We start from the raw sequence: 12,933 nt of genomic DNA on the forward strand, positions 1-12,933 counted from the left end.
TTATTATTATTATTATTATTCCTCAAATTCAACTCATTATTGTGTTCTTGTAAAACTGCTCTAATGTCAAGGTGTAACCTTAAATTGCACAACTTCTATTATCCTCTCCTATTCAAAAACACCTACTCAGTCTACTTAAATCTGCAAACATATTATAATATGTATATAATATCAGTTGCAATAAATACTACCTCTCTGAATTTGTGTTTAAATTATTCAAAACCTCAAAAATACACAATTACTGAAACTGTGTCTGGTGTTGATTGAAATATGTGACCTCTTAAGGCTGAGGTTTGTGATGTAATTGCATTGTATTGCATCATTCTGTAAAGATTCATTTGAACCCTGCTTTAACAAATTGTTTCTGCTTTTGCATTGAGAACCAGTTCTGGGCACTCAGTCTATTTTAACTAAAGGTTTAAATAACCTAAAATGCTGATTGGATTCATTGGCACGGCTGCTGTCTGAGCTAGTTTCCTAAATTCTTCATTTGCGGGATCACTGGAGCAAAGCGCTTTGGTGTCATGACTACAGTTAAACGATATCCTGCCTGGTTGGCTGGCCCAGCCTCTTTAGAAGGAAATGAATCACAAGTCATCAAATTAACACACTTGTAGCCAGGAAGTGCACATAAAATGCATCTAGGCTGGTATTTAACATCATCTCTTAGTAATCCGTGCCCTCACAGACCACAGTTTGCTGTCTGCAGCACACAGTGTCTTGGCATCCATTCCTAAATATGACTGACATCTGACCAGGGATTATCCCATTGCCCCAGTTTCACTGGGACTGGTGAGCAGAGAGTGTTGTGTCGCAAATAAGCTGCACAGACTATTGTGAGTGCCATATTCACTTCAGTTTGTGAGAGCATACGTTTATCTGTTTAGGAGCATACCCTGATGTCTGTTTTCAGTCAGTGAGTGTGCGTCTGTTTGTGATTTATGGTAGTTAAGAAAAACCAAGTGGGCAAATGTACTTACTGACCTATGATCTAATGAGTTTTCTTTCCAGAAATAATATAAAATATTAAAATCCCAGAATCAGCACAGCAATGAGCACATTTTCTGTTTTGTGCAATAACAAATACTGCAAACAGCCAGATTATTATGCTCTGTAGCCGCTCCCTAAGAAAGAGACAAGACTTACATCCTTTAACCCAGACTTTTTTTTTCTAAATAATTTAACTGTGCTCAGTATTTTGAATATTATATGTAGCAAACTCAGCGGGAGCACCCCAGCAGCAGTGAGGGTTCATTGACTTAACTGACAACCTCCTAAATGGGTGGGAGAAACTAGGCCAGAACAAAGTACACTCACAGGGACACACACACTTAGAAGCATTAACATTTGAACATTTATACGCTGATTTCATTTAACAAACTACACTGTAATTATAGCAGAGAGCATTTTACCATGATAGACATTATTGCCATCATCAGGGTCACAGTTTATTGTTATACTGTAGCTAATTTGAATTTAGCTTTTGATTTTACACACACACACACACAAATCAGAGAGAGAGAAAGAGAGAGAGAAAGTCCATTTGGGAATGGAATGTAATGAATTAAAATGGGGCACCATTTTAAAAGTTGTAACTAAATAGTTTCTTCGACATTTTAAAATCTTTTAAAATACATTATTTACACACCTACACTAGTACATTACCTGCAATGTTAGTTTAGAGGAACCCCTACATTTTTAATGCAGAGTGGACTGTGTTAAATATTTTAGGTTCTTCTTAAATACTGTATATTTCCCTAAGTATATTGTGGCTGGCTGTTCAAAACATATTGCTCAAAAACATCATCAGTAGTCCAACAGGCAGGCCAGCAGCACACCAGTGGGATGTGAGGTGAAGGGTGGTGTGGTGTGAGAACATCTGAAGCTTATTTAGTTTCCATCAGCTGTGCTCAATATCACCAAAGTGACTTAGACACCGATACAATTTATAGGATTAAAACTATTTTCCTTTACTATCTTACTCAACTAGTTTCCTTCAGGCAGTAATACATTCATCTGTTATTGAGTAAAATTCTTATACCAGAATACAGTAAAAAAAAAAAAAAATATATATATATAGTTAGTTTGTAATCTTGTTAGCTCGGTCACTAACAGGACACCAAGTTAAGTAAACATGTATTTGTATCTTTTGTCCCTTAAAGCAAACCATTCCTCTTTTATGGAGCTGTTTATATACTCCAACAAAGAAGGATTAAATTAAAGCTAATTGTATGAAACAGCTGATTAGCTATGAAGGCTTCTTCTATTTTGGACTCTCTCTCCATTCCCTCAAAGGTCAGCACTGTCATGACGGCTTGCTATTGGTCAACTGCACAATTTGTGTGTCAAAGTTTAACAAAGCTGAAATCGAATTTCAATGATCGTGGCAAATTCTGCCCTTTCTGCTCACAACAAATAATTTTATCATGTAGGCCTATGTATTGACAGGAAAACTGCACACAAAAAGGGACAAATCAATGTGCCATTGTGCAAGTCTGCCTGGCTTCCCACCGTTTACCTGACTCCGCTGCTCTTCTTGTAAATCCCCCCAGGTCTGTCCACCTCCTCTGCTATTTCTTTCCTTCTTTCATTCTCTTTTCCTCCTCCACATCTCCGAGGGCCAACTGCTGAGAAGCAGCCTTTCTCTGCCAGCAGGGGAGATGGCTGAGGGGAGAAATGGAGGTGTAGAGCACAAATTACACAGATGGCCATATGTGTGTATGTTTTGCATGTGAATTTCAATACGTGTGTGCATGTCTATGTGTGGGTGTATAGGACAAGGGAGACAGAATGGATGAAAGACACAAAGCCTTATAGTATTTTCATTTAATTTTCTGTTCAGTTTTTAATTTTGCCAAGTATCAGTTAGGTCGCCCCAATAACTCACCTGTAAAGTGCGCACCCCAATGCATAAAGCTGAGTCCTTACAGTCACGGCTGGGTTCAGCTCCAGCCTAAGGCCCTTTGTTGCATATTTTCACTCTTTTCCTGTCCTCTTTTCCCTCCTTTCCTGCCTTTCCTCTCCAATAAAGCCCAAAAAATATTTCTACATTCAAATGAATAATTAGAAGAAATACATGACATGACAAAAATATGGGTCTTAAGGATTTAAAAAATGGCGATAGATGGGGAAGATCAAACTACTCTGTGTCATCAGAGAAGGAAGGATGTTTTATTTTAGGAACATAAATACTGCAAATAAAATCGGGCCCAAAATGAAACCATGGGGTATACCACAAGACACCATTATTTATTTAGCTTCACAGTGTGTTTATGTTCAATGACCTTTGTTTGAATATTATGGTTATTGTGTTTTGCCCTAAGTAAACAGCAACAAGTGTTTCAACTGCCCCATCAATTACATTTTAATTAGACACAGAAGCTGTGGTAGCAGTTGCTGGAGCGGTTTACTTTTATTTATTTATTTCAGTCAGCTTACAACAGCCAGAGAGTTGTTGATCTCATCCATGCTTGCTGTCATTTTTGTTGCAGTCACTTTTTAATAGCTGGCTTTTTAGGTCTATGATGTCCCCACTCTTAACCCTGTCTACAGGGCTACAATAACTACCAAGTGTGAAACCATGCCTCTTTTGAATTGCTGGACAAATTGACAGTTTAATTTTAAAGGTTTACAACCGGGCATGCATGAAGAACAAACAGGAAGCTGGGATTATAAACTCATGTTTCCTCCTATGGTAGTGGCAGCCTTACATCGGTCTGCTGGATATTGACACCTCATGTGTTCAGAAGAAACAGACAACAAGTCTCTGCCCAAAGCAAAAGAATAGGCATTAAACACATACTTTGATTCCAACCATTTTAATGAAAGCCAGCTTTTGAAAGCCTTCGGCAGGAGAAATATTTCACTCCAGTGGTTACAGTTGTTTCAAATGAGAGCAAGTTTTTCATTTCACCAATTCTAAAAATCAAAACAGTGCTGCCCATCCTTAGTAGCTGAGAGCTGAGGGAGATGGGAGATGACAGCAATGAAGTGCCTGTTGAAATAGAGAGTGTGAAAGAAAGAAAGAGACAGACAGGCAGGCAGAGACAGGGGGCTTGCATATGAAACAAAGAAGACAAAATGTAAACTAAGAGAAAAACTTACATGAGGCCTGGGAGGGTGAGACGCTCTGAATACAAAACCAAAAAATAAATATGAGGCAAACAGAGAGGCAACTGTTACTATTCTGTAGTGGATACAAATACAGCACCTCCAAATCATCAGGGAAGTTTCAAGCCCATCGTATCTTTTCCTGTGTTGGGAGACAACAGGATGGACATATATATTGCTGTTCATTTCCAGATGTCAGGCTTAATTTCCCTCTGTGCCAATCACCACAGAGCCTTTCTTCTTTCTCTCCACCCCCCTTCTTCTAACATCCCTCTTTACTTTGAGAAAGCACCAATGACCTGTCTGCAACAATCAGTTCTTCTTCACATCAATATCTAATATCCTGCACCGGCAGGAATTTATCATGAATTATACCACTGCAAGCTATTTGCTGTTATAATTAGAGAGCCAGAGAGAGGATTAAGCCACAGTTCATCCCATATCTGATTGCCAATTGTCCCTAGTAAGTAATCAGGGCCATAAGGTCTTTTAAATGAATGGTCTAATAAGCTTGGTGAAGATTGTACACTTCTGCAGTGGGAAGAGATGAAATGGATCTTTACATTAAGCAGTTCTAAAAAATATCCATGAGCTTTAGAACTCATACATAGGTCATTATCTTGTAACAGTGTCAAAACTGGATGAACATTTGCAAGTGAGGTTTTCTGTCCTTTTTCTTATATCTTTACGCATACTTTTAACTAATTTATTCTCACTTTATACCATGGTCATTTTTCTTGGCAACCTTTAAATGAAACAGACAACCATGTACCTTCTCTTGTCCATATGAAGTCACCAGCTGTTTCTCTGCACCTGACCCCTTAATTCACAACATGTCAGCGTTGTGTTAACTCTGTGTAAGCACTGCCTAACCAACCATCTGTCCAGTTTGTACAGAGTCATTTCGTTTTGTTGTGTTTATATGTGGGAGTAAAGAAAACAGAAAACACCACGAAGAAAACTTTTTTTTTGATCAGTTGTCAACATTTAAGTTCCCCGAACAAATTATCAGTTATGAGTTTGTTTTCTTTGCAACAGTTTGGCAACCATTTAATACTTAAAATAAACTATGCCCAACAGCCCTGCTCATTTCCAGTGAAGGACTGAATGTCCACATCCTGTTTCTGACAATGACATTGTGTGAGTTTGATTTAAATGGCCAGTTTTAGCCACCTTAGTGGCGTGGCAAAAGGGTTGGTAATGACTGATTGTAATGATAGTCTGTCAGTCGGTCCACCACCTTGGTCCAGAATAAAATGAGAGACTTAACACTAGATGGATTGCGAAGAAATCTGGTCCACACATTCAGGTTCTCCTAGCATGAACCGTAACAACTCCTTTAAACTCCTTTAACTTCCCATCTAGTGCTGTATCAAGTCAGAATTTTAATGTCCGATACCTTGGTTTTCATGTGGTTGACATTCCTATTAGCCTTAGCTGTAGATTGTATTTAGTGCTAATGTTATTATATTATACTAAACAGTATACCTGCTCAACTCTGAGCTGTGAGTGTAATTGTGTCACTTTTAGTTAGGCTGTCTTACATTTGCATTTTTTGGAGTGAATAGCAACATATGTGCAAAAGATCACATTCACTATTTTTATTTCAGTCAGAAAGAAACTGTTCCTAAACTTGGTTTTATTCATCTTCCAGACAGATGCAACACAAACAACACATGCTGATTGTGTGAATTCAGGTTTCTTTATTGGTTTGTTTGAAGGAACACACACATTTTTCCTATTTTTATACTTTCCTGTATATTGAACCATTTTCTATTCTCCTCAAAGACCCAGTGACATATGCTTTTTGAATACCCTTGGGTGAAGTAATTGACATCAGGTGGCTGTACATTTGTAAACATCAATAGGTGTAGTCCATTATGGACAATTCTCATAAATGCAAATATCAAATCAGGACATTGTTGCATCATTGGGATGACTACTATCATTTTTCAATTGCGGGATTTGCCCCAAAACAGGCATTTCTGTCTCATTCTCATTAGATTTTCCAGGAAATTAATATTTTATGACAATGTATATTGATTGTTATATAAAATGACATGAAATAGAATTTTGTCAATATTTTACCCAAGCAGCAAGAGGCACATGAGCACAAGGTTAATATTTAGATAGAAAAAAGCAGGACATTCTAGGAGGAAAAGAAGAGAAGCTATTAAAGGGTTATTCTGGAGAAACATAAGGAAAAGAACAAATAATGGCCCCAGTTGCTGAAGAATCTGTTTCTTCAGTCTAAATGTGAAAACATTTAGTTTTACAGGAAGTTTTACAAGTTAGCCTTTTGGAGATACTTTGGTTTTTACACAAGGTGACATAAAAGTATTACAAGGGTTGAACAACAGAGCAGTAAAGTATCATCTATTACTGAAATAGTCCAAGTATTATTGTTGCTACTATTTCTTAGAGATATAAATTACATGGATTTGCATTTATTTTAGTCTTACTGTATATGTGTTTATGTTTATATATACGTTTATTTGTCTTTTTCGCCTTGTTTTCTTCTTTCTTTCTCTGAAAGCATTAAGCGGGTGTGTCACTCTATCACTAACCCTCAGTAGTGAAAAAACAGAGACAGCTGACAGATTCATTAGAATACAAACCTCTAATTAGGAAAGCCAGCTATTCTTGTCACTCACCACTGTTATTAGTGCTGCACATAAGAAAAACAGAGGCCTTATCTGCCATTCACAGAGGACTCTAGATGAATAATATATCCAGTAGGAATTACAGATACAGGTGTTCTTCTGGTACTTTTTTTGCTGTCAATCATAGGTGCTCATCATTACAGGCCACACACAGCTCTGGAAAGTTCTTTATACAGACAGCAGAATACACAACTAATGTAAGATGAATTTGAGTGGGAGTATGAACATCTGAATAATATGACGTGCTGTATGAAAAGCCGTCACTGTCATTCACACTAAACAGCCTTGGGGATGCATTAGACGCTGTGTGAGCGCTAAAGAGACATGGCGGTAAGCAGGACTGACAGACACACTCAGCACAGGTCACAGCTTGTTTTATTTTGAATTCAAACCAAGAGAGGAGGGACAAGGATGCACACTGATAAATTACATCAAGTATCGCTACATATCAACTAACAACATCACAATATTTCATAAAAGCGCTCTTTTGACAACAGATCCAACATTACAAAATGATAATTAACAGTAGAGGAACAAAACTTGGCTGCAGTTGAAGCCCATCAAATAACAAAACACAGCAGAAAATAAAGGGTTTTGGCAAAAGACGGTGATATGCACAGTATTTCCTTTCCCATCTGCAAGATTGTTTTTAATGGGGCTACAAGACTGGCCACTAAAGCAATATGTAAGTAACTCGCATGAAATTGTAAGTCTGTAAAAAAAGAAAAGAAATACGGGGGGGGGGACCTCCTAAAAAAGCTACTACAATGCATACACACACAAAAAACTAGCATGAACGCACAGTTGTATGTACAGCTTGGGTCACTGGGGGGTTTCAGGATTTAAAATGTATAGCACAGCACATTGAAATGTCACTGTATATGAGCTATCAAACAGCCATGATGGAAAAATTCATTCAATCAACTCAGGATGTTTGTAGATGTGCACACTGGCGTCAACCCTTCCTCAGACAGTACAGCTGATATTTTATGTTTAAAAATGTGTTACAGCAATACGAGACCATACTGACATTTTATGGATTGGAATATGAAGTGATCTGTGATTGTGTGGGCGTGTGATGTTTGATGGACATGCCTGAGGTTACGCAGTTTGGACAAGAAAGGCGAGAAAGCAAAGGGTGAATGAATATACATTTACTACAGTATACACACTTGAAAAAAAAAATTAAGACTTCAAACTCCAGATAATCTCACAGACAGGAAGCTTGAAATTCAGCACTGGCTTGTGCCTTTGTACAAAGAGTTGCCTGATAATCACATACAAATCATCCATACATTACAGTAAAAAATATATCATGACAGTCAAATAATAAATTAGAGGAAGGGAGTAAACATGGTAATGAGAGAGCAGACAGTGTGTATGTATTTGTGTATGTGAGTGTGTATCAGCAGACAATGATAATCCCAAGAGAGCAAAGGTTCAATGGGAAATGCCCCTTGATTTGAGAGTGAGCACATAAATGGGCAGTCAAGGTAAATCAGAATATGACCTAGTATGTGCTTGTGTGGTTTTATGTCTGCATGCATGTTTTCACTCTATATTGGCAATATATATGTAGCTGTTGTGTTTATGTGCATCTCTTTTGTCTATATTTCTAAATATTCACCTACATGTTTATGTGTGTCTGCATCTACATCTGCCTGTGTTTGTATTTCTTCATGTCTGCATGTGTCTGTATGTGTTTACAACACCCTTTAACAGCCAACTCAGTGGCCCTCGCTGCTCGGGGGTTTAGCATCGTGCTGCTGCCCCCCTGCCCCTCCAGGCAGCCAGGGGGAGACAGAGTGCGAGGTGGTCTGCTTCGCCATGCTGTAGTGGCTGATCACTGTGTAGAAACGGCCCCTCGAGTTGGCGTCCTGGGCAGCGTAGTAGGCCTCCAGAGAGGCTGGGATACACCGCTTGTGCTGTGAGGGAGAAACAACAGTGAGGTTGACATTTGTGAATTTATACATTGTTCAAGGTGATACCTGTTATGAAGTTCGGACAAAATAAAATTTACTAAACCATTTTCAAGAAGAATTCAAGAAAAATACCTGTAAAACAATGTACATTTTTAACTAATACTGCAATTTAATTAACCTTATTTAACTGAAATTGCAAGTCTGTAATTGTGGTGTAGTTTTAAACAAGATATGTCTATGCCGAGCAACATCACATATTTATATTGTTTCTACATTATAATCAGCTAAAAGCTGCAGCTTCTAGTCAAAGTCTTTTTAGGGTTCAAACCAGTCAGTTGGAGAAAAGTCAAACTCTATTGTCAACTGTTTTATAGAAAACTGACCAATTGAGTGAACATTTATTAAGATATTACGATTAAATATTATGTTGTATTTCTTAAAGTAAAAAGTGCTAACATTAACATTAGCTTCATAGACTGAGGGTGCGAGTTGTGTTGTTGCTTGTCTTAAATAAAAAATACTATCTAGCTAAATAAAAAAAGCCATTCTCCAGCAGCAGAGAAAGAAAGCATTATGAATTAAGCATTATAATTGACGCAAAACAAAAATGTCACAAGGAATTCAGATGATGGAGTAGCTTTGATTAGAAGAAAACTGTGTTTCTTGTCAGGATCTTTTGCTTCCTCATAAAAAAGAAGAAAAAACTGCCCCAAATCTATAATCATTATTCTATAGATTTATAGATTTATAGAGTGGCTAGGGAAGCGATAGAAGAACACATTTACATTACTGAAGCTAATAGTACAACTCTATGTAGGAACTGGGGAAGCGGGCTCATAACGGTTGTACACAGTATATTAAGAGTCCGCACAACAGAATGTGCTTGAGTGTGTATACATTAACAACCTTGTGTGCAGTTGTGTAGTGTACATGCCATACTGTGTGTGCGTGCACATTTTTCTATCGACACTTTTGCACCTGGTGAACGTGCATGTGACACTTCTAATAATACCTCTGCAGACTGCAGTCCGGGCCCCTGCAGAGGCTGTGGGCATGCAACTAGATTTATTCCACCTAAAAGACCAGATTTGTCCAGAGACACAGACTTCCAAGGTGACTTCCCACAAACTACTGTGAAACTTGTGTTGTAAGTGCAGTGCGGTGGAAATCTATAAGTACCAGGGAGGAGAGGAGAAGGCTGTCTGCATCCACACACTGCAAAACTTTAACGATTCAACACTAATACTGTCTGGACATCAGATTGTTGGATAAGGGCGGCTGTATGAGCCATTTTCTTTTACGACTCAGCCATATGGATCGGGAGTTAGTGGTCATAATGTGGTAATTATTGTAAAATAGGTGGTAAGTCTAATTTTTATCTAATAGTCGACACGGCAACATACGAGAGAGGCCTCAATGGAGTGTCTTTATTTGGCTTCCGTGTCAAGGAACAAAAGCTTAAAATTAGACTTGATTACACTGGTCATATCAAAATCACTGATGATTGCTGGTCTGATAAGCCTTGTTAGCCACTACCTGTTACATGACCTCAGAAATGTGTAAAAGTAGGGCGGGAGTATCTTATTTTCTTCCTCTCCCATAGGAGACTGGGGGGTGCACTCACCTTTAATACTTTATTTAGATAGAAGGGGAACTAGACAGGGAGATGGTGAAGGACAGAGATGATTCAGTGCCTTGTGCAAGGACACTTAGGATGGGAGAGTATGTAAATATACTGCTGAAGGGAATAGTTGACTGATCAGTTACTTAGAGGATTAGTCTGACATTACATAGCCAGCAGCGGGTTAGCTTAGCTTAGCATAAAGACTGCAAACAGGGAGAAATGGCTAGCCTAGCTATCAATCATGAAAATAATCATTAGTTTATGCCCTACTTGAAGGTCCAGTGTGTTACATTTAGGAGTATGTATTGGCAGAAATGGAATACAATATGCATAACTATGTTGTCATTAGTGTATAATCACCTCAGTATAGGAATCATGTCTTTGTTACCTTACAAGGAGCCATTTTTATCCACAAATGCCTTCCATGGAATCCATCATGTTTAACCACCATGTACAGTAGCCCATAACGGACAAACCCAACACCAGCTCTAGTAGTTTCTCCTTTACAATTAGAAGGGGAGGGCGAACTGAGGATGTTGCAATTACACCGCTAGATGCCACTAAATCCGGCACATTGGACCTTTACCTCATCCTGTGGAAGCTAATCTTCTACCCACTTCACATTCCAGCTGCTCTGTTAACCTCTAGACCGTCGCTGGGCTGTGAATAGGTGTGTTGTAAGGCTTTCAAAAGAAATACAGGTCACTTATGGGTCTTACCTTATAAATGAATCCATCTGGGCAGGCGTGGTCATAGGTGAAGGCTTTATAAACCACCAGGAACACGATGCAGGCGAGGAAGGCCAGGGCCAGGATGATCAGAATCGTCACCTGGAGGGAGGACAAACGCTGGTCAGTGTGTCCGTGTGGGCGCCAGAGCACTAAAAAGGATTGTGAATATGGGGTTTATATATGTGAGACAGGGTTAGGGTTTGACAGCGAGAATGATGAAGTATGTGCACTGATGTGTGTGTGTATGTTTGTAGTCGTAATAAATGGTACAGTAAGACACTGCTGACTGAGGTCAATGGCTCCTCAAGGCAAGGTGTTTCTGTTGTGCTAGGTGATGAATGACTCAGGTTGTGACACTATGTATGGATAAATATAAGACATCAAGTCGGTGACGTAAATCAGTGCAAATAATATGAATTCTAATTAGGTTTTTAAATAAATAATGGTGAAATTAATATGCATAAAAACATTCCACAAGTTCCCTAAATTACAAATGTCCTGCAAAAATGTACAGTCAAAGTTCACTAATACTGCTGACTTTGTTTTACACCGATTTACACGGGATCACCTCCTGTTATGCAGACGATGACATTTTCTATAAGACTTTATAAGTAATGTTTCCATAAAGACCTGTTATATTAGGACTACGCAAGTATAATTCATTGTGGATCAACTTTCAGTGGATCAATTTGATTGTTTTATCTGTGATTTGCACATGTTTTCCGTATTTATATGTATTTTGTTAAATTCAGCAGTCGTGAAAATCCACAGTGACTTTGGTGTTGATGACTTGTGAAAATGTAATGGATTTCAATTGTTGGGTATCTTCTTTTTGAATCAGCTTGGCGAATCAATTTGCTTCCTTCCTGTGCTGATTATCAGTGCACTCAAGTCAGCAGGAGAAATCAATTAGCGCTTCATCTACCTTCTGAATGTGTCCAGCTGCGAGAGGCAGAAGACAGAAAAAAGCTCTGCCTTTTCAATGTGAAGGTGACAAACAGATTTATGAATTACATTTTCTGAAACCTCAAGCATCTCTGAGGTGTTCAAGTGTGGAAATTAAACCTTTCACTTGCTTGTCTAACCAAAATATATTAATAAAAAACTGGAACAAACTAAAATGTCCTGGTCAGTTTTTACAACAAGGAACTGTGAAATGTTATCAGGGTTTGCTTGGACAGAACCAAAATGCATCTGCAGGGTGAAAAATGCTTAATAGCAGCCAAAAGCAGAGCTAATTTAAAATGATGGAAATAACACATTTATTTCTGCGCACTGATGCAAATAAGAACCTCTCTGTAGTTTAACATGTGAAATATTCATTTCCCTGGCAGGCTAGACAATGTTGTGTAAAGCAGATTAACATATAAAAGAATTTGTTTCCTCCTACTTTCTACTTGACATCCTGATTGGGTGCTTCTGAGCGAGCATTTAATTAGAATTATGCAAATTAAATGCAAAGGATAGCTGTGTTTAAAAATGGTAGTCTGGCAAGTCATAAATGCCACTGTAGCTATGTGTAGTGCATGCATATGCTTGTACCTGTGTGTGTGTACATGCATGTGTTTTCCCCCACACATGCAAAAATATAAAGTTGGTATTAAAAAAATCTGATTTACAGTATGAATGGATAATAGATATAATGGATGGATATTTCTTTTTTTTTTTTGAAAAATCTGTTTATTGGCATTTCAAATTAAACATATACAAATCACAGATTCAGTAAATGCACACATTAAACCCCTCAGCCACCTCACCCCGTTGTCCCAAATCCTCTAAAGAAGGAAAAAAAAAAAAAACAACAGAAAATGGTGCGATAAACAAATGAGAAGAAAAAAAAAAAAAAAATACAGCAATAATTTAAGTTTAAGTTACCAGACCAG

At 38.1% G+C, this 12,933-nt stretch overlaps 1 protein-coding gene across 1 annotated transcript in view; it reads right to left on the bottom strand.

Moving 5' to 3' along the window:
• Positions 1-7,138: 7,138 nt before the first annotated feature.
• Positions 7,139-12,933, bottom strand: part of nsg2 (neuronal vesicle trafficking associated 2) — a 39,242-nt gene continuing 33,447 nt past the window's right edge. The window contains exons 4-5 of the mRNA XM_035666026.1: positions 11,039-11,149; positions 7,139-8,698 (exon numbers count right to left, since the gene is read on the bottom strand). Of these exons, the coding sequence (XP_035521919.1) occupies positions 8,501-8,698; positions 11,039-11,149 (309 nt within the window). The 3' untranslated portion in view covers positions 7,139-8,500. The remainder of the gene's footprint in view (positions 8,699-11,038; positions 11,150-12,933) is intronic.

This window comes from Morone saxatilis, unplaced genomic scaffold (assembly GCF_004916995.1).
Source record: "Morone saxatilis isolate NCDOM2014 unplaced genomic scaffold, NCSU_SB_2.0 Contig20, whole genome shotgun sequence".
Lineage (NCBI taxonomy): Eukaryota > Metazoa > Chordata > Actinopteri > Moronidae > Morone > Morone saxatilis.